The sequence below is a fragment of the Equus quagga genome, chromosome 5 (genome assembly GCF_021613505.1).
Source record: "Equus quagga isolate Etosha38 chromosome 5, UCLA_HA_Equagga_1.0, whole genome shotgun sequence".
NCBI classification, from domain to species: Eukaryota; Metazoa; Chordata; class Mammalia; order Perissodactyla; family Equidae; genus Equus; species Equus quagga.
The window spans coordinates 24,339,059-24,361,896 of record NC_060271.1 but is presented as its reverse complement, the minus strand read 5'-3'; the positions used below and the strand labels follow the sequence as shown (position 1 = coordinate 24,361,896).

The 22,838-nt window shown below is 38.8% G+C and overlaps 1 protein-coding gene across 6 annotated transcripts in view; it reads left to right on the top strand.

Moving 5' to 3' along the window:
• The window catches only part of ZBTB8A (zinc finger and BTB domain containing 8A), a 59,042-nt gene extending 39,077 nt beyond the window's left edge, over positions 1–19,965 (top strand). For all 6 annotated transcript variants that reach the window (XM_046663083.1, XM_046663086.1, XM_046663084.1 and 3 more), the window contains 3 exons: positions 8,889–9,712; positions 13,066–13,235; positions 18,202–19,965. In XM_046663083.1, the coding sequence (XP_046519039.1) occupies positions 8,890–9,712; positions 13,066–13,235; positions 18,202–18,534 (1,326 nt within the window). In that variant the 5' untranslated portion in view covers position 8,889 and the 3' untranslated portion in view covers positions 18,535–19,965. The remainder of the gene's footprint in view (positions 1–8,888; positions 9,713–13,065; positions 13,236–18,201) is intronic.
• The last annotated feature ends 2,873 nt before the right edge of the window (positions 19,966–22,838 follow it).

Here is a 22,838-nt window from a genome sequence, read left to right as displayed (position 1 = left end):
GGATCTTCTGGCCTTTCTCTCTTTCTCGGCTCTGCATTCCTCAGTGTTGGTCCTTTTACATGTAGGCTCTCTCCTCACAGTGGCAAAACAGCTACAGTTAGCCACCGGCTCCCATCCTCACACCTGTGCAAGAGTGGTCTTCTTGTCCAGTTGCTCCAATAAAAATGCTAAGATTCACTTTGATTGAACCTCCTTCACTTGCCTTGCTTGATGTGTCCATCCCAAAACCAGTAACTGGCCATGGGAATGCAGTGCTCTGATTTGTCAGGTCTAGGTCACAGGTCGACCTCTGGAGTGATTACTTGAGTCAATATCTCCCAAATTGTCACAACCCAAAGAGGTGAAGGAGTGATCCTCTTAAGAAAAGTTGGGGAGCTATTACCAGAGAAAGCCAATGAGTGAGTAGAAGGAGTATTACGAATAGAATAATGAATAAACAGAAGGGAAATTATGTAACAGGGTGGCAGACAAAAATGTCCACTGAAACAAAATGACAGCTTTTAAATAGCAACAGCTTCTGTTAATACAGAAATAAATATTTTTCCCTTTCACCTATTCATTTTAAGTCGAGATTTTAGGGGCCGGCCCCATGGCGCAGTGGTTATGTTCACACGTTCTGCTTCGGCGGCCGAGGGTTCTCCGGCTCGTATCCCAGGTGTGGACATGGCACCGTTTGGCACGCCATGCTGTGGTAGGTGTCCCACATATAAAGTAGAGGAAGATGGACACAGATGTTAGCTCAGGGCCAGTCTTCCTCAGCAAAAAGAGGAGGATTGGCAGCAGATGTTAGCTCAGGGCTAATCTTCCTCAAAAAATAAGTAAATAAATAAATAAAGATTTTAGGTCAACTATATGAAATTACTATTTTTATTGGTCAAAAACAGTTGAATGTTGGCAATTACATGCGTTTTGTGTTAGCTTCCTGGGGCTACTGCAACAAAGTACCATAAACTGGGTGACTTAGAAACAACTGAAATGTATTCGCTCAGTTCTGGAGACAGGAGGTCAGAAGTCAAGCTGTGGGCAGGGCCTTGCTCCCTCTGAAGGCTCTAGAGGAGAAGCCTTCCTTCCCTCCTCCAGCTTCTGGTGGCTCCAGGTGTTCCTTGACTTAGAGCTGAATCATTCCAATCTCTCTCTCTCTCTTCACAAAGCTCTCTTTCCTGTGGGTATTTGTGTGTCCTCTCCTCTTTTTATAAGAATACCAGTCATTGGATTTTAGGGCTCACCCTAATCCAGCATCTCATCTCAAGCAGTTATAGCTGGAACGATGCTATTTCCAAATAAGGTTACATTATGAGGTTCCAGGTAGACGTGGATTTTGAGGGGATACACAGTTCAACCTAGAATTACTGGAGAATTGAAAAACCAGAAAATTTACCTTTTTAGTCTATGAATAAGTAGAAAAATAAAGGTAAGGACTGGGTTAGAATATTTCAGGAATGCAGAGATCATTCAACATCCAAAAAATCTATTAATGTAGTAGAGCATTTTAACAAATTATTATGGATTGAATTGTGTTCCCCTCAAAAAGATATGTTGAAGTCCTAACCTTCAGTACCTTTTTTGGAAATAGGGTTGTTGCAGATGTAATTCGTTAAGATGAGGTCATCCTAGAGTAGTAGGGTGGGTTCTTAATCCAAGATGGCTAGTGCCCTTGTAAGAAAACATTATATGAGGAGAGACTTCTTTGTGAAGACACAGAAACACACAGGAAGAAGATGACCATGCGAAGATGGAGGCAGAGATTGGGGATATGCTGCCACAAGCCAAGGAATGCCTGGGGCCACCAGAAGGTAGGCAGAAGCAAAGACGCATTGCTCCCTTACGGGTTTCAGAGGGAACGTGGCCCTGCTAACATCTTAATTTCGGATATCTAGCCTCCAGAATGTGAGACAATAAATTTCTATTGTTTAAGTCACTCAGTTTGTGGTCCTTTGTTACAGCAGCCCTAGGAAACTAATACACAGATTAAGAGGAAAAAACATACAAATACGGAGTAAACATTTAATAAAATTTAGCACTCATTTATAATAAAAAATTTAGCAAATTGGAATTAAAAAGTAGCTGTCAAACTTCTACACTAAACATCATTCTTAATGTGAAATTTTAGCAGCATTTCCATTCAGTCAATGATGCCTGCTATCATGGTTTCTATTCCACACTTTATGGGAGATCCTTGCCCATGTGTTAGGACAAACACAAGCAATAAGATGAAAAATGGAAACAGATGAAATAAAACTGTCCTTATTGGCAGGCATATAATGATCTATAGAGACTATTCCAGAAAGTCTTTGGATAAATTATTAGAGCTAATAAGAAACTTTAGGAAGGTTGCCAGATACAAAATTAATATACAGCTATCAGGGGCCGACCCCACGAATGAGTAGTTAAGTGTGCACCCTCTACTTCGGCAGCCTGAGGTTCGCTGGTTCAGATCCTGGGTGTGGACCTACATGCCTATCATCAAGCCACGCTGTGGCAGCGTCCCACGTAGAAGAACTTGAATGACCTACAACTAGGATATACAGCCATGCACTGGGGCTTCAGGGAGGAAGAAAAAAAGAAAGAGGAAGATTGGCAACAGATGTTAGCTCAGGGCCATCGTTCCTCACCAAAAAGCATAAAAAAATTTTTTTAGAGGCAAAAAAAAAAACAAACCCAGATATCAATAGCAAGCCTAGAAACCAGTAATAATGCAGTAGAAAAAAGTACCCATTCACTATAGCAATAAAACCTATAAGCAGTAGAAATAAATCTACCAAAAACATGCAAGATCTTGATAGAGAAAATATGGAAACATTACTAAAGAATATGAAAGTAGATGTGAATAACTTGAGAATTATACCATGTTCATGGATGGTAAGACTCAACATTACAAAGATGTGAGCTCTCCCTAAATTAGTCTATAAATTCAATTCAATTCCAGAAAAAAATCCCTATAGAGTATCTTTTTATTTTTTTAGGGAAACTTGATAAGCTTATCCTAATATTTATATGGAAGAACAAAGGACCAATCAGAATTTTTAAAAAATGTTATTTGAAGAAGAACTAGGTAGGGGGATTTGTTTTTTTTCTTTTTTTTCTTTTCTTTGAGGAAGATTAGCCCTGAGCTAACTACTGGCAGTCCTCCTCTTTTTGCTGAAGAAGACTGGCCCTGAGCTAACATCCGTGCCCATCTTCCTCTACTTTATATGTGGGATGCCTACCACAGCACGGCGTGCCAAGTGGTGCCATGTCCGTACCCGGGATCCACACCTTCGAACCTGGGCCGCTGAGAAGCGGAACGTGTGAACTTAACCACTGCGCCATCGGGCCGGCCCCCAAGGGGATTTGTTTTAAAGTTTTGGTAATTAATACTGTGAAGTATTGGTGCAGAGACAGGTAAATAGACCAACGAACTGAACAGACAGCTCAGAAATAGATCCATGAATTTGTGGAAACTAGATGTATAACAGAGGTAGCAGTTACAAATTAGTGGGGAAAGGATACACTGTTCCATAAATAGTGCCAGAAAAATTGGTTATCTATGTGAAAAAAATTAGAATACCATAAGCAAAATAAATAGTAGATTAAATCTTCAAAAGTGAAAAATAGAACTTTAAAAAATATCTTTGTGGGGCCGGCCTGGTGGCGCAGTAGGTAAGTGCACACGTTCAGCTCTGGTGGCCTGGGTTCGCCGGTTTAGAGCCTGGGTGCGGACATGGCACCGCTTGGCAAGCCATGCTGTGGCAGGCATCCCATATATACAGTAGAGGAAGATGAGCATGAATGTTAGCTCAGGGCCAGTCTTCCTCAGCAAAAAGAGGAGGATTGGCAGCAGTTAGCTCAGGGCTAATATTCCAAAAAAAACAAAAAACAAAAAAAAAAACTTTGTGTCCTGGAGATAGGGGATTTCTTAAACAAGATACAGAAAACATATGCTATCAACAGATTGATAAATTTGACTATATTAAAACCAGTCTTCTTTTTAATGAAAACTACCTTAAATAAACTTAAAAAGACAGAGTGGGAGAAGATATTTGGAAGGCGTATAAGTGATAAAGGATTAGTATATAGGATATATAAAGGATACCTGTAAGTCAATAAGAAAAAGACAACCCAATTAAAAAAATAAGATATTGTGTAGATAGCATTATTGGCCCCAGTTCATCACCCCTGCTTATATTCACACCCTCTCTTGCGTGACTTTTCAGTTCTTCCTGCTAACAGAGCAGAGGATCTTTCTTCTTCCCTTGACCTTGGATTTGCCCTGTGATTCGCTGTAGTCTAGGAGACTATGTAGATACGGCAGTGTGCCAGTTGCAGCCTAAGCCTTAAGAGGCCGCATGTGTTTCCACTTGGTCTTTTGTACTTCTGCCATTGTCGTGAGAAGAAATTGTCCAGGCTAGCCCCACTGGTCCCAGGAGGAAGATGTGAGGCTGTAATAACACAACCACCCTAGACAAGCTGTCCCATCGACGTCCAGCCTAAATCAGCTGACTCCTAGAGATGCGAGTGAGCCCAGGCTAGATTAGCAGAGCTGCCCTCGTAAGTCCAGCCTAAATCAGCCAACCCACAGGCATGTGAGCTAACTAAATATTTGTTATTGTAGAACATTGTTTTTGTGGTTAGTGTTATGCAGTGTTAGTTAAGAACAATGTAATGAGCAAGCAGTTCAGTGAATCATGATCAACAAACATTAAAAGTTGTTCAGTCCGTGCAAATAAAAGCAGTGATATACTGCTTACACATCCTTAAGACTGGCAAAATTAACGTCTGCTAACACTAAGTGTTGGTAAAAATGAAAAAGTGAAAATTAATATATACTATGAGTGAGTGTGAGGGCACATTTAAAAATCAGGTGACATGGTTCTGATGATTGAGTTGCAAGTGTAAGTCCCCTGGATGAGGCATTCAGGCAAGCTTTTTTTTTTTTTTTTGGCCTGATAAAAAAGAAGACAGACTGGGCTGACAATTGCCTTTTGTCTTTTTGTCTTTTTCCCGCCAGGATTGTGAACATGAGGCTGGAGATGGGCAGCCATTTTGCAACATGAGGCATTTTAATTTCATTAATTATATTTTTCATGTATTAAATACATTCAGTTCCTCTTCACACCTGCCTCTTCTTTTTTTCCTGGTTTCTTTTCTTGTAGATAATAATAATAAAGCAAAGTAAAAGGAGAATGGCTAATGTTTGTGGAGTGTTTACTACATGCCCAACTCTGTTTTGAGTTCATTCAGTCCTCACAATAATCATATGAAATAAGTGCTGTTTTTTGTTTCATTTTACAGATGAGGAAACAGGGATACAGAGGGTAAATAAATTGCCCAGGTTCACACAGCTAGTAAGTGGGGGAGCTAGACTTGCAAATCAGGCTACTTTTGTCTCGTGTCTATGTTCATAACTGTGTGCTAGTCTATATCAACTTTTATCTCTTTGACCATTTTAAACATACTTATGTAATAGTCTATCAGATTTTCGTTCTGTTTTCTGAAATTCTTGGGGTTCTAATTCTCCTGTTATGCCTGCTAATTGTTCTTCCTAAAGAATGGTTTCCTTGTATGTTTTAACATTTTTGATTTATTCATGCAACAACGTTGGCTGAGCATCTACTGTGTGCTCAGGTGCTGTTCAAGGAACTGGAGACATATAACTAAACAAAACCTTTGTTTTGCCAAGAGGCAAAATCTTTACTCTCTTGGACCTTAAATCCTAGTAGGAGAAAACAGGCAATAAACAAATCAATAAGGGGATAGAGAGTGGGAGGGTGCTTATACAGGATGGTAAAGGCAAGGCTCTCTGATAAGATGACATTTGAGCAGAGACCTAAAAGATGTGAGAATGTGAGCCACATGTATATCTGGGGGAAGAATTTCCAAGCAGTGTGAAGGGTGAGTACAAAGGCTGCGTGGCAGGAACACGCCTTGAATGTTCAGGAATGAGCAGAGGGCCTTTAGCTGGAATGCAGTGCATCAGGGTGGAGCAGAGGCTGTGAGGACAGAGAGGTACCGGGAGGGGGGAGATGCAGGACATGGAGGGCCGTCTACGCCATGAGAAGAACTTCAGAGTTAGGTGGGGAACCAAGGGAGGGTGTTGCATAGAGGAGTAACGTCATTTCACTTGTTCAGAAGGGTCACTCTAGACTGAAGTTGCAGGGAGACTAATTAGGAGGCTATTGACGATAGGTGACGGTGACCTGGGTCAAGATGGTCACAGCAGTAAGGGACAGAAGTGGCAGAATTTTGTATTTGTTTTGAAGGTAAAGCTCACAACACGGAGTCAAAGATGACTCAGTGTTTTTGGTCTCAACAACTGGAATGGAGTTACCATTTCCTGAGATGGCTAAGACATAAGAAAGGCAGGTTTCAGGTGAGGGTGAATGGAGTATGGTTTTGGATATGTTGAGCTTCAGGATGCTTCTTAAACGCCTAAGTGGAGAAGCAGGTAAATAGACACATGAGTCTGAGGTTCAGGAAGAGGTTGGGGGTAGACATGTAAATTTGTGAGTGATAAGCTCAAAGATGGTATTTGAAACGGTGAGACTGGATGGGCTCCTCTAGGGAGTGACATCAGTAGAGAGGAGGAGGTCTGAGGCCTGAGGCCTGGGGCGTTGCAGCTGTAGAGGAGGAAAAATTTTCTTTGACTCTCTTCCTGGCTGGGTCTGAAAATTAAACTAACAAAGACAGATTAGCAGGAGAAATGCAAACAGATTTACTTAATATAAGTTTTACGTGACATGGAAGCCTTCATAAGGAAATGAAGCCCTGAAGAAGCAGGTAGACCCAAGTATTTTTATGCTAGGTTTGAGGAAGAGTCGACAGTCGTGGAGGAATGTGGTAGGTTAAGGAGTATGAGGTAAGTTTAGTAAACTGGGGGAAACTCAGCTGTGTTTGTTCAGATTCTTCTCAGCATCCCTTTGTCTTCTGAGATAAGGATGCTCCTTCCTCTGGGTATAAGGAGGGCACCTCTCACAGGAGAGATTGTGACCTGTTGCAGAGGAGAAGGGTGGAGGGTGTCAGAGTGACCTTCCTGCTTCTGTTTTCTCAAACTCCTTCAATTCAAAATATTCAGTATGCCAAAGTGCCACATTTTGGGGTAGGATGTCCTAAATCCCACAGCACTTAGAGATCAGGAAAATGAAGAACCAGCAAAGGAGACTGAGAAGGAGTGGCCAGTAGGAGAAGAACGGTGAAGAAGTGGTGTCCTGGCAGTCAAGTGAAGAAGATGTTTAAGGATGAAGAGAGTGATCCACTGTGTCAGTAAAATGAGGACAAAGAAATGACCAATGGATCTGACAACATGCAAATTACTAATGATCTTAAAAAACTGGTTTTGATGCATGGGGATGCAAACCAGATTGGCATGGGTTCAAGAGAGAATGGGAGAAGAAGTGAAGAGGGCAAATGAAAACCACAAAACAAAAAACTCTTGCAACGAATGTTGTGTGAAGGGAGCAGAGAAATGGAGTAGTAGCCAGAGGTAGATGTGAAATCAAGGCAAAGTTTTTATTTGCTTGTTTGTTTTTAAGATAGGAGATGTTAGACATCATGGTGGTGCGATGGTGGAAACAATCCACTTTGTATAAAGAGGGGAATGATTTTGAGTTCAGCTTAAGCAGAGTGTATTTCCTACCTGGCTTGGGTTCTGAGTGTCCCTCCTGATAGCTTTGGATTTGCTCCTGCAAGGTGCCCCAGGGACACCCCCAGCCCAGGACTAATTCTCATGTTACTTTTCAGCTTGAGGTTTCCCACATCAAGCAGGTAAATACATTGGCACTCCAGAACCTCACAGAGTACAATCTGGGGTTTGAATATCTCATCTAGGGACTTTTTTTTTTTTCCACCGAAGACCCTGCAAAGACAGACTTTCTTTACCCTTTCCCTGGACTTACAGGCAAAGGGTACTAGTCCCTTTTCATTAAGGTTGTGGTCCTTGGAGCGTTCCAGCTTGTGTTACTGATATAAACCCAAGCCCGTGTTGCTCCTCCAGCTCTGTTTCTTCTCCACTTCTGGCACCTAGAGATTTCTTTTCTTTTTTTTTTCTTATTTTTCTTTTTTCCCCCAAATCCCCCCAGTACATAGTTGTATATTTTAGTTGTGAGTCCTTCTAGTTGTGGCATGTGGGATGCCGCCTCAGCGTGGCCTGATGAGCGGTGCCATGTCCACGCCCAGGATCCAAACCAGTGAAACCTTGGGCCGCCGAAGTGGAGCGTACAAACTTAACCACTTGGCCACAGGGCCAGCCCCACCTAGAGATTTCTTATTCCTTCTTGCGAGCCCAGCCATACATTTAAAAAATTTTGCTTATATTTTAGCAAGCATCTCTAGAGATTTGTGGCAGGAAAGTTTCAGCACTTTCTAGACCACCATTTTGCTCGGACCGAAATCTTTCCCTTCACTCTTCATTCGTTTAATTCCTGGTCATCTTTGAGGTCTCAAGTCAAATGTTACTTCTCAGAGGTATTCCTTAACCCTCTCCATCCCAATCGAAACTAGTTTACCCTTGTATACTGCTCATAGGCCCTCTTTCTGTCTTAGCACTTCACTTGACATTTATAACTTCATCTGGCTATTTGTTTAATCCCGATACCCCCTCTAGATTGAAAACTACACAAAGGGAAGAATCAAGCCTGTTTAGTTCAGCATACAGCCACAGGCTCGATTGATAGAAGATGCTCAATAAAGTGTACTGACTGAACAAATAATTGTCTAACAATCTAATAACCAATGGGGTAGTCTTAATGATATCTTGAAATCTATTGTCTTCTGTGTCTTGGAGACTATATTCTCTGAGAAGAAAGTGGTTTTAATGGAAAAAAGATCGAGGTTTCTGATGATTACTTTAGTTGACTCGTCTTAGAAGAATAGTGTTGCTCCGTTTGGGTAACCACGTGTGTCTTCCTCTGCAGAATGGAGATCTCCTCTCATCAGTCGCACCTCCTGCAACAGCTGAATGAGCAGCGCAGGCAGGACGTGTTCTGTGATTGCAGCATCCTCGTTGAAGGGAAGGTCTTCAAAGCGCACCGGAATGTATTGTTTGCCAGTAGTGGCTACTTTAAAATGCTTCTTTCTCAGAATTCAAAGGAGACGAGTCAGCCAACCACAGCTACGTTTCAGGCTTTCTCCCCTGACACTTTTACGGTGATCCTGGACTTCGTCTATTCTGGCAAACTCTCTCTTACTGGTCAGAATGTCATAGAAGTGATGTCAGCTGCTAGCTTCCTTCAGATGACCGATGTCATTAGTGTCTGTAAGACCTTTATTAAATCTTCATTAGACATTAGCGAGAAAGAAAAAGATCGCTATTTCAGTCTCTCCGATAAAGATGCCAATTCTAATGGTATAGAACGTTCCTCTTTTTATAGCGGTGGCTGGCAAGAGGAAAGCAGTTCTCCGCACTCTCACCTAAGCCCAGATCGAGGAACAGGTATAATAAGTGGAAAATCTTGGAGTAAGTATAATTACCATCCAGCGTCCCAAAGGAATACTCAGCAGCCGTTGGCCAAGCATGAGCAAAGGAAAGATGCCATTAAAAAGTCCAAACATTTGAGGTTGTCCCAGCCTTCTGAAGTTGCTCATTATAAGTCAAGCAAACGAGAAGCACGGACATCTGATTCTTCCAGCCACATTTCCCAAGCTGAAGAACAAGCACAAATTGATGCTGAAATGGACTCTACTCCTGTTGGCTATCAGTATGGTCAAGGATCTGATGTCACATCCAGAAATTTTCCAGGTACCCAAAAAGAGAATCACTCCCTCAGTCAGGTTCCAAGACTCTTAGATAAATCAACTTATCTCAACATGGCCTTACTTTTAGGTGTTATGGGCAGTTGAACCAAGTGATTTTTTTTTTAATTTAATTTTTAAAAAAATTTATTTCAAAAAATGTAAATTTAAAATTTTTATATTAAAAATAATATTGAATAAATTTAGTAACAGTCAAAACACTAGAGTTCTGAGATTCAAAACCCATGATTTTCTAAACCTGTGTCTGTGGGTAATTAGATTACGGTTAAATGTTTAAAGCTCTTTTCTAAATGGTTCAATTCCTAAGACACATATTTTCACTTTAAGTATTTTTTTTCTGAGTATTCCCTGGGGAAGGAGTATTTTTATATGGAAAAATTAAATAGAGCAACCATGCATATTTGCAAAGGTTCCCAGACACAAGATCTAACAGAAATTAGACTACATCTGGGGGCCGGCCCAGTGGCACAGCGGTTAAGTGTGCACATTCTGCTTTGCTGGCGCGAGGTTTGCTGGTTTGGATCCCAGGTGTGGACATGGCACCACTTGGCAAGCCATGCTGTGGTAGGCATCCCACATATAAAGTAGAGGACGATGGGCACAGATGTTAGCTCAGGGCCAGTCTTCCTCAGCAGAAAGAGGAGGATTGGCAGCAGATGTTAGCTCAGGGCTAATCTTCCTCAAAAGAAAAAAAAAAGACTACATCTGATTACATTAAGATATATATACATAATTTAAAAAAACAACACACAACCCATAACACTGTTGCTGTAATTCTATATGCAGCAACAACGTGAGACATCTCATTTTTATGATAGTGGCAAAATGCAGAGAGATTATGTAGGTTGACAGTTTCAAAGTCATCCTCTCCTCACCCCCATAAGACTGAAGTAGAAAATAGGGATAAGAACTGCATGTCACCCCATTTCTCCCCCAACTAATCAGTTGGCAAATTTGCTTAATAGTTTACATGTGAATTTAAAGGAAAATTATGATAAAATGAAACTCCTGCAGATTATAAGATTTAGATTGGATATTTTAAAATTTTTACTTTAGAAAAATTTCAAACATATAGAAAAGTAAAGAGAATAGTATAATTTACCTCCACGTACCCATTACTGAGTCTCAACGACTTTCAACTCATGGCCAATCTTATTTCATCTGTACCTCTACTCCTAACCCCTCCCTGTATTTAATTTAATTAATTAATTAATTTTTTTGAGGAAGATTAGCCCTGAGCTAACTGCTGCCAATCCTCCTCTTTTTGCTGAGGAAGACTGGCCCTGAGCTAACATCCATACCCATCTTCCTCTACTGTATATGTGGGACGCCTGCCACAGCATGGTGTGCCAAGTGGTGCCATGTCTGCACCCGGGACCGAAACTGGCGAAGCCGGGCCGCTGAAGTGGAACATTCACACTTAACCACTGCGTCGTGGGGCTGGCCCCTCCCTTTATTATTTTTAAGCAAATCTCAGACATCAGAAGTTTTCATCTGTAAGTATTTCAGAAGGTATCCTTAAAATATGATCTTTAAAAAAATCCACTACAATACCATTATCATACGTAAACAAAATTAACAATTCCTTAACAGCCACTAAATAGCTAGTCAGTAGTCATGTTTCCCTGGTTGTCATATAAATTTTTAAAAATAATTTCATTTAGCTAATGTATTTTAAAACAATAGGCACCCTGATTATCTTTACTAATCACATTTTCCTGTAGGTTACTAACTTGAAAATATGTGAAATTGTGCCATATTATAGAGCTTACTGAAGGTCCTGCTGAGCTCCAACCATTGATGAAGGCAATGAAAGTGCATAAATGGGAAATCTTTGTTGCATTTTAAAACAGCAAAAAAGTGGTCTTTATTTGGGCTGTGCACTTTTATAATTCTAGGGTATTTAAATCTAACGTCAATAATGACCAGCTGAATGTAACAGCTGATAAATTCATGAAGTTTTCCTCCAGTCACAACGAATATTTTGAAAACATATGAGTTTTAAGACAAAAATTAAAGATCCTTGAAATTTTTTCACGTTTAAAAGAAAAATATTACAAGTATATGAATAGTACCAGGGGATAAAAATATGTAAATAAAACAAGTTACTTAAAAGCTTAAATATTAAATACTTTTACTTTTTAAATCTGTCTACAGTTTTAAAATCCAGTATTACCTTTTTGCATTTAAAATCTAAATGTTTAATGCTTAAATGCTAAGGAAGTGGAATCAGTAGAGAGGGATTAGTTTATGATAAATATAATTTATAATCACTAATATAAATGTGAATGTTCATAACACAGCCAAAAACTGGAAATGTCCAGAACCAGGTGAATAGATAAATTGTGGTTTATCCATACAAAGGAATATTACTTGGCAATAAAAAAAGAATGAACTACTGATACACAACAACATGGATAATTCTCAAAGTAATTATGCTGAGTAAAAGAAGCCAAATTTTTAGAAAGGAGTATATATTGTATGATTCTCCTTATATAAAATTCTAGAAAATGAAAACTAAACTATAGTGACAAATCAGTGGTTGCCTTGGGACGGGGGGCACAAGGAGAGATTGGAGGGTAGGATTACAGGAGGAGGAAAAGGAAATTTTGGAGGGTGATGGATATGTTTATTACCTTGATTACAGTGATGGATTCACAGATGTATATATAATGTCAAAACTCATCAAACTGTACACTTTAAAGGTGTTCAGTTGACTGCATGTAAATTACACCTCAATAAAGCTTTGGAAAACAGAAAAAAAAATCTAAATGTTTAAATTAATTTTAAAAACATTAAAAAATGTTTAAATCTAAAATTTTAAATGTGACTCTGACATTATATAAAATGATGAGTGTGACAGTCTCAAATTTACCCAGACTTTGTAAATATATCAAACATGGAAGTTATTGTTCTGTACTTACGATTACATTGATAATCTAGTCTTAATAACATTTCTTTCTTCTTATTTTCTCCTACCTTTCCTAGATTCGATTCACCAACTCCTTTTGGATGCTTTATGTTATTAGAATTCTTATTATTGGGGGCCGGCCTAGTGGTGCAGCGGTTAAGTGCGCACGTTCCGATTCTCGGCGGCCGGGGTTCACTGGTTCGGATCCTGGGTGCGGACATGGCACCACTTGGCACGCCATGCTGTGGCAGGCATCCCACGTATAAAGTAGAGGAAGATGGGCACGGATGTTAGCTCAGGGCCAGTCTTCCTCAGCAAAAAGAGGAGGCTTGGCAGCAGTTAGCTCAGGGCTAATCTTCCTCAAAAAGAAAAAAAAAGAATTGTTATTATGAACTTTCCAGTGATTTAATCAAACTGTTCCCTGACAGATGATCTGCCCAGGATGCGATTCAAGTGCCCATACTGTACGCACGTGGTGAAGCGGAAAGCAGACCTAAAGCGCCACCTTCGTTGTCACACAGGAGAAAGGCCGTATCCGTGTCAAGCTTGTGGGAAAAGATTTAGCAGGCTAGACCATCTAAGTAGCCATTTCCGAACAGTATGTATATGACTTTTCATCTTTTATTCCTTAACAAATATGTGCATTTATCTGCTTTAGGATAATCTAATTTACTCAGGAAAATTTTTTCACACAACTCTACCGTATTAAAAAATTTTCCAACTTAATGTTTTTACCTTGCACACAATGCATAATTTAATATACATATATTGATTTTTATTCTCCTTTGAGACCTTGAAGGAAGAGAGATTCTTTTGAATATCCACTTTAATACACTTAAAATCTAATATGTTTTTATATACTGGCCTTTTCAGAGCCAAAGACGATGTAAACTTTGAAAATGTTTTAACTGTCTAGGTCAGAATCACCACTTCAGAGACTCAGCAACTACTAGTGATTCTTGAGTCCTTATCTGGTGGGTTTTCAGTCTAGTTTCTGCTGTCCCACCTCTCTCCACCATGCCCCCTTTCTAGTCTCTCATTTCTCTATAATCTCCCAAAGAAAGGGAGCAAGGTGAGCAAGAGAGCCGATCTAATTTGGTTAAAAAAACAAACCCAAGGCCAGCTGGGTGGCATAGGTGTTAAGTTCGTGTGCTCTGCTTCGGCGGCCTGGGGTTTGCAGGTTCAGATCCTGGGTGCAAACCTACATACCGCTCACCAAGCCATGTTGTGGCAGGCGTCCCATATAGAAAATAGAGGAAGACTGGCACAGGGGTTAGCTTAGCAACAATCTTCCTCAAGCAAAAAGAGGAAGACTGGCAACAGATGTTGGCTCAGGGTCAATCTTTCTCACCAAAAACCCCCCCCAAAAAAACCTATATATATATATATATATATATATATATATATGCACATGGTAAAGTATTAAGAATGGTAATATCTGGGGGCTGGCACGGTGGTGCAGTGGTTAAACTTCGCACATTCCACTTCTCAGTGGGCCCGGGGTTCGCCAGTTCGGATCCCAGGTGTGGACATGGTACTGCTTGGCAAGCCATGCTGTGGTAGGTGTCCCACGTATAAAGTAGAGGAAGATGGGCACGGATGTTAGCTCAGGGCCAGTCTTCCTCAGCAAAAACAGGAGGATTGGCAGTAGTTAGCTCAGGGCTCATCTTCCTAAAAAAAAAAAAAAGAATGGTAATATCTGGGTGGTAAAAATATGGTATTTTTTCCTAACTTTTACTTTTTATAATACATTTTCGTTGCTTTTGTAATAATAAAAGGTTGTTTTTAATTTTAAAAAAATCTAGCTTCATGAGATTAATGAAGGCAGAGATTTTGTCTGTTTGGCTCCCTGCTGTATACGTAGCACTTAGAAAAGGGGCTGCACAGAGGTGCTCAAAACATATTTGTTGAATAACTAACTATAAAGCAACTCATGAAGAAATCAGCTTAAGTGACCCGTTGTCCTTTAATTAAAATGACCCGTATAAATGGAAGAGAAGGATGAGTAACAGAACATAGATTTTGGAAAAAATTCTTGCTGCAAGATGAACAGCAGAATAATTCCAGTGTCACTACCTTATTAAACCATCAGAGCACTGAACAGCAAATTCCCTGAGCCTTTTCTGACTGCTGACAGTCCAGTCTCTGACCGGGAGTGTCATACCGTACAGGCTATTTTACTTTATTTATTTATTTATTTATTTTTTGCTCAGGAAGATTTGCCCCAAGTGACCATCCCTTGTCAATCTTCCTCTTTTTGCTTAAGGAAGATTTGCCCTGAGCTAACATCTTGCCAGTCTTCCTCTGTTTTGTATGTGGGTCACTGCCACAGCATGGCTGCCAGTGAGTGGTGTAGGTCCATGCCTGGGGACTAAACCCGGACTGCTGGAGTGGAGTGTGCCAAACCTCACCACTAGGCCACAGGGCCAGCTCTGTACGTGCTATTTTATAACCTGTTTGCTTTAGTGACCAATCTCTACTTTCCCATCTTGGTAAAATTTTATATACCACCCAGTTCAATTTTCAAATTTTCCCATAATCCCCCAAATGCCTTTTTTAGCTGGTTTGTCCAATGCAGAACCATGTATTCCATCTCATTGTTAGCTCCCTTAAATGCTTTTTAAACTACCGTAGTTCCCCCCCCCTTTTTTTTTTTCATAACACTGACTTACTGAAGATGTCGAGCCAATTGTTTTACAAAATATCCTACCTCTGGATTTCTCTGCTTGCCTCCACATGGTGCCATTTAGTTTGTTCCTCTGTCTCCCCTGCATTTTCTATAAACTAGAGGTTTTATCCAAAGGCCTAATGGATTCAAGTTAAATACTTTTGGCTACAACACATTAAAGGTGAAATTGTATATTTCATTTTGTGTCACATTAGGAGACACACAATATCTAGTGGACCCATTATTCATATTGTTCATATTGATCACTGGATTAGGGTAATACCATGATCTCACCATTGTACAGTTAAAGGTGCTGCCTTGTGATTAGAAAGGAATCTGTGTGGAGCTATTTTGGTATTAAATGACTATCCATTTCCCCATCGACCATCCCTTTAATGGTATTAAGACCTGGGGGCCGGCCTGGTGGTGCAGTGGTTAAGTGCACACATTCTGCTTCGGCAGCCCGGGGTTCACCAGTTCCGATCCCACGTGTGGACATGCTACTGATCAGCAAGCCATGCTGTGGTAGGCATCCCACATATAAAGTAGAGGAGGATGGGCACGGATGTTAGCTCAGGGCTAATCTTCCTCAAAAAAAAAAACAATGACATTAACACCAATTGATAATCTCTGTCCTGATTATTAATTTTATGTGGAGTTGTGGGATGATTTGCTAATTTTATCCTTCCTTCTTCATTATCAGCTGGAATTCTATAAAGTAAAGCTTTCCCTCATCACTTTGGGCTATTTGGTTACTGTGAAATAGGGTTTCTACAGGAGAAGCAGGATAAATGTTTAATTCTTTCCCTTTAACTACCAATTTTCAAAGAACAGAGTTGATTTGCTAGTAGCCTCAAATGATATATGAGTTTTTCCTGGCTTTGTTTTTTAAGTAGCATACGGTCTCATGAATTTTCATTGGTTCATTGTGTTTGGATCCATAACAGTTTTTCTTTTGGATACTCAAATTTTCAGTTTTGTCCAGTGGGAATACCTTGAAGCTGGCTCTTGTGTCCTTCTGTCACAACTTCATTAAATTTTCAAAGTGTCCCTGTTCTCTGGCTCCAAAAGAGCCCTAGGCTCACCTTGTACTTTCTCTGCCACAAAACTGGAGTCAGCCATCTCAAAGGAGTTGTGGATCCTTTTAGTGGAGAATGAAATTAGAAACCAAAATTTGGACAGCTAGCGTGCTCATTGTCATTAGGGTGTCATTCTTTTTACACTGTTTCAGTGGACAGAGCTAGAAGATCTATATTTTTTAAACAATGAGTTCATGATGATATTTTCAATTTTAACATTATGGTGTTTATCTTAATTTTTTTTTTACAGATTTTATTTTTCCTTTTTCTCAAAGCCCCCCAGTACATAGTTGTATATATATTTTTAGTTGTGGGTTCTTCTAGTTGTGGTACGTGGGATGCTGCCTCAGCACAGCCTGATGAGCGGTGCCATGTCCTCACCCAGGATTCGAACGGGGGAAACCCTAGGCCACCGAAGCAGAGCTCGTGAACTTAACCGCTCGGCCACAGGGTCGGCCCTTAATTTCTTTGACTTCATAATTGTATTGGAGTTGGGAGGGTGAACATGAATTTTGTCAGAACTTTGTAACAAAAACAATGCCTCCTATGATAACCATAATATTACTATCTCAGGAGAAATAAGAGCACACTCAAATTGTGTGCTTTCAGTATTTACCGATTGATATGTCAGTGGTTAGGCAGAAGATAATTGTACTGAGTGGGGTAGTCCCATACATTTTTTAGATATTTTGCCAGACCGTTATTAGTTTTCTTGGTTTTTTTAACTATTTGTATTTGGTGGCCTACTTCCATCCATACCGTTCTGACTTTATCTAAATGAATATACCATAAACATTAATTCAGCATTATACAATTAATTGTAATAATTTTTAGATTAGAACCTATAATCTCTTGCTCTGACAGCTACTGAACAAAGTTTTTTACTACTAACTATAATATATAATTATTCATCAATTACAACTTTTTCCTAAAGCATTTCACACATATTAACTCATTTGGTCTTCACAACCTGAGTTGCAACCCTGTTAAGGGGATTAATGGGGATTGTATTCCCCAGTAAGGAGGCAGGCAGGGATAATAATAGGCTGATATGTAACAGAACCACCGTAGTGGTTATTTATAACCAGTGTCCATTCTGATTAGTGAGGCTTCTATTCAGTTTGGGTGGTGCCCATACCTTACCAGTGGCTAAATATTTTGACTATCACCCTGGAAGCAGGTTTATGTTTTAAATTACTTGGTTCAAGATACATGGTTAGTAAATGACAAGGTTAGTAAATGACAAAACCAGAACTAGAACCCCAGCCTTCCAATTCGTAGTCCAGTCCTCTTTCTTCCAGATCTTTCCTTAATAAAAGTGGCAAGCAATCCTTCTGTCCAAAAATATTTTGTGATAAATTTAAATTTGGGACAATATTTTTTCCTTTCTCTAGCAGAATAACAAAAAAGTAATACTCACATGAAATGAGAGGGTTTTTCCCCCTGAATTAAGATATATAAAGTCCTTAGACTAGAACATGGCATATATTAAATGTTTGCAATTATTGTTAGTCTGCGTAGGTTTCCCTTGTTACCGCAGATATTAAAATATTATTGGATTAAGGAATATGTGAAATTATCAAATATGTAATATTAATCGTAAAAACATTATAGCCATTATTTAGAGAAAGCTGGTGTTAATATTTCTGTGACATCAATTTATCACCAAAACCTGTGATCTTTTTCTAAAAACTAGATGTTAATTTAATATTAATGCTTGGCTTTGAACATCTTAAGTTTATGAACCAGTACCTAGAATATCAAACTGTCCTGCTTTTGAAAAATCCTTTTGTTTCACTCTTTAAATCTCTACACAGATTCACCAGGCATGCAAACTAATCTGCAGGAAATGCAAACGCCATGTGACTGATCTAACGGGTCAGGTGGTCCAGGAAGGAACCCGGCGCTACAGGCTGTGTAATGAGTGCCTCGCTGAAGTTGGCATAGACAGCCTCCCCATTGATTTGGAAGCTGAACAGCATCTTATGTCCCCATCAGATGGAGACAAGGATTCCAGATGGCACCTGAGTGAAGATGAGAATAGATCATACGTGGAGATTGTAGAGGATGGGTCTGCTGATCTGGTCATACAACAGGTTGATGACAGTGAAGAAGAAGAAGAAAAGGAAATAAAGCCCAACATTAGGTAGTTGTAATGTGAACCGACAGAGCTGGCATGTCTGCAACTTACACTGACTTTCTGTATCTCTCCCTTTCCATGGTCAGAGTCTGGTTAACAGATTGATCAGACTGACGTAAAAGTAGTGACCTGATGTAACTTGCATGCTTTCTGAACAGGCCATTGTGTCCATTCTGAACTTTGTTGCCCTAAAATGTGTTGCTGCACTGGGAAGAAAGACCTAGCTTGAGTTGGTATGATGGAGGAACAATTAATCCTCTTACTTTTACTACACAGATACCTTTTTTCTTTTAATATTGGAAGATCTACTTAGCAAACTCTTTTCAAAGGAAGTATTTTAAATAAATTTACCACAACCAAAGTTTACGTAAGATAATTTCAAGGTGTTTCAAAAACACATAAACTACCAATATTGAGTTTTCACAGGGGACCAGGTAAAGAGCACATTTAAAGGCCTGGCACCCTCCTGACTGAACTGTTAAGTCTTTGTATTAACTTCAGATCTAAAACAACCTATCGTCATTCCAGTATCCTAAATGTTTTAGGATTATGGCAGAAGACAAATCTAAAATGTTTGAAATTGTTCATTTTTGAAATTTTTTCATTAAGTTAAAAATTACTCTGATGTAGTCAGTATTGTTTAAAAAAAAACCCAAAACCTAAAGTAGAGTGAAGAACTTTTACCAGTTCTTAAGAGTGATTTCTAATGTTTATGTACTGCTATATTATTTATAAAGTGCTCTCTCTCATTTTCTCACCTAAGCAGCAAGGTAAATATTATTGTCTCTGATTTACAAATGAGCAAAGTAAGGTCAGAAAGTTTAAGGGGTGGGATTGGACAGATTTTGATTTTAAACAGTCCTTTTTCAACTTTCTCTCCCTGTGTTGTCTCCTGAAATGGCCAAGAATTGAGGTCAAACCTTAGCAATCAGCAGTAATCACAAAAAGAAGCCTATCAGAATTAGAAAGTGTAAAAGAGAAAGAATTTCATCATCTTCAACAATATATAACATCTTGAAGTAGTTATTCAAATAATCCTAAATAATGTCCCTACAGTATCTATTGACATGTTTTTATGTTATTTATATGTAAATTTTATATATAAAACTATTTGAACAAATTATTCTCTTAAATGCTTTATGCATTTTTGCTTCTCTTGTTTATATGATTTTTCAACAAACTTTTCTCCTAGGATACAAAGTTAAGTTTAAACTCCTGCCCTGTATGAATTAGGAAACATTGCAAAATTACAGTTAAATTGGAGAAGGATTATCTTAGTTCTAAAGATAAAATATAAATACCAGAAGAACTGACCTTCATAAAGGTCTCTGCAAGATATCACAATTAAGCTTGATATAATTTAATTTTGATAGGGAGAGGCTCCATGAGTTATACTGTATTTTTTTTTTAGGCTGACTTTTTTTTTTTTTTTTTTTTTTTGAGGAAGATTAGCCCTGAGCTAACTACTGCCAATCCTCCTCTTTTTGCTGAGGAAGCCTGGCTCTGAGCTAACATCCATGCCCATCTTCCTCTACTTTATACATGGGACGCCTACCACAGCATGGCCTGCCAAGCAGTGCCATGTCCACACCCGGGATCCGAACCGGTGAGCCCCGGGCTGCCAAGAAGTGGAACGTGCAAACTTAACCACTGCACCACCAGGCCAGCCCCTATACTCTATTTTTAAATGCCATGACATATACCTCAAGATGATACTTTCTATGTTATTATCTTCTCTTATTCTTTAATGAATGATTGTCCTTGATACCAATTTGTGAGCTAAAATGGTTAATATCTTGAAAATTTTTTATAAATAGATGAATAACCACTTTGTTTTATGGTACTTAATTCTGAGACTTTTTCAAGATTCCCTTGATAGTAAATTTCCAGTTGCTTCAAGACTGGATGATGAGCATGAGTCCATTGTTCTCCCAACATGACTGTTCCTGAATCAGGAGTGTTAACAATTAAGTTGTATCCAAATGAGGGAGGGAACACTTGTCATACTCTCGTCTCACCAGATGATGGTAACATCTTTCAAAATTATAATCTGATTTTTAGTCATTGGAGCCCATAGGAAAAATGACTGATTTGAGCTTTATTCATAGAAATGAAGTAGTGCTTGCATGTGTACACTCTAACGCACTTTAGTCTATGATCTAAAAAATGTTTTTTATGCTATTATCTTTTGCATGCAAATTTTACATATATTGGCATGAATGTCCACAAAGTCCACTGAACACAGTGCCACCAGCACTTGTAGAGCCTTATCAGAAATAATGCTTTCTCATAATTGTTTATAACAAGCATCAAGCAATCCCCACAAAACAGCTATCAAGTTCACCTAACTACACAGCACATCTGTTCTATTATTTTAGGATCATAAAAGAACATTTGTGATGTTTGTAAGTTGTAAATAATAACTCCAGTTATCATATCATATATATCTAAGACTTTAGAGACCAGTTCTTTCCTCGAGTGAAACTGTCCATGAATGGTTTCTAAGAAAACCGAATTCTTTGGCTTTTAAATGTGGGAAAATATTACATAGGGGTATAATCTGTTAATATAAGCTTTATTTATGCCAAGGATTTCTTTTTTGAATTTTAAGAAAATAATAAGTTGGTTAGACCAAAGTTTGCTCTTACAGTAATGCTGTTTATCAGCTTCTGAACGCCCTTCTAACGCTGGTCCTCGAGTGTCTGGTTGATGGGATGAAGTTTTGTAAAAATAAAGCACCAGTGCACTTGTGCCTCGTGTGTGGAGGAAGCGTAATGGACTAGATCAGCAGTTTAAAGGCTTTTTTTTTTTTACCCAAGAAACCCTTTCTCCAAATGAATTGTTTCATAGAGAAGTTCAGCATTTAAGGGAGAAACTCTAAAATCAGAGGTGCTCTGGTTAAAGCTCCCTGCGAGCCTTTCCCCAGACACCTTTGCAGAGTTCAGGAGCACAGCACTGACAACTGTGGGACAAGGTAACTGAATTCCCTTTCAGCACTGCAGTCTCTCTGCCTTACTCCTCTTACTGTGCTTACGAGCCAGTAACCATAGGGTCTCTTAGAGCTGCGAATCACTTCCTTGGTAGACAATGCTCCTTCTATAGTTATCATATCTTAAGACTTTTCAAGAAGAAATTTTTCAATATTGTATTTTTGAGTAATGAAATCAAAACAAACAGTTACTGCTTTTATGTGGCCAAGTTACTGCTCAATGGATGAAAAAGTTTGGTGTTTCAGTTACTTATGAACTCAGAACTCAAGTCATTAAAGTTATTTTGCCAAGTCATGCTAAGATATATTGAAACTTCCACTCATATTGTGTTTTTGTATATATATCTATTTTTTTGAGTCCTAAAATTAATACTATGGTAAATCACTAAAAACAGTACAGTGTAAGATGTGTTTAACTGGGAAGGGTGATAAAATAGGTACTGGAGGACCAAACTTTAGATTCTAAATGGAAAGTTCTATGTTATTTTATATTGGAGTGGATCAGTATTACTATTTATCATTTATATAGCATTTTATATTTGAAAAGTATTTAATAATTTTTGTTATTCTTTACATATCTATGAAATAGGACAGTTATCCCACATAAAAGGTAAAGAAATTGAGGCACAGAGAGTAAAGCAACCTACCTAAGACAACCCAGTGAAACCATGGCAAAAATAGGAATAATTAGAATGATCAAGTTTTCTGAATCCTAGAAGATCAGCTTAATTCACTGAGGTGTGTTGTGTATTATTCTATTTTGTGAGATGACTTTATACAAGTAACAGTCAATTGTTTTAAAACTGACATTATTGTATGTGGATAAATCCTATACAGAATAAATATTATGTAAAGGACGAGACTTTAATTACAAGAGTTTCCATGGTAAAATTCAGATTATCACAGAAATGGCACTATTTAGCCAGCGGCTTTATATATTGTGAAGTATAATTAATATTTTCTTTTGATACGGGTGTTTCTTTACTATTCATGCTAATGGAACCATGAATAGACCAGGAAAATGAAATCCACAGAGGGATCTATAAACTTCACTTTCTAACATGTTAGCCTTTTCCCTAGAGAACTTGTATTAATGCCAACAAGAAGTCAAATATGTTAATAAGCAATAAACCACACACAAGAGAAGCCAAGGGCCTCTTAACTTTTAAAAGCAAATTATTTTGAATTGTACATACTTAAATAGCATGATAAACACTTTTCGCCATCCCTTTTTGTTTTATTCACACCAGCAAAAGCCTTTGGACACTTTATCACCTTTAGATAGGAAACCAGTGACCAGGATAATGCCATCACCTCTTTACCTT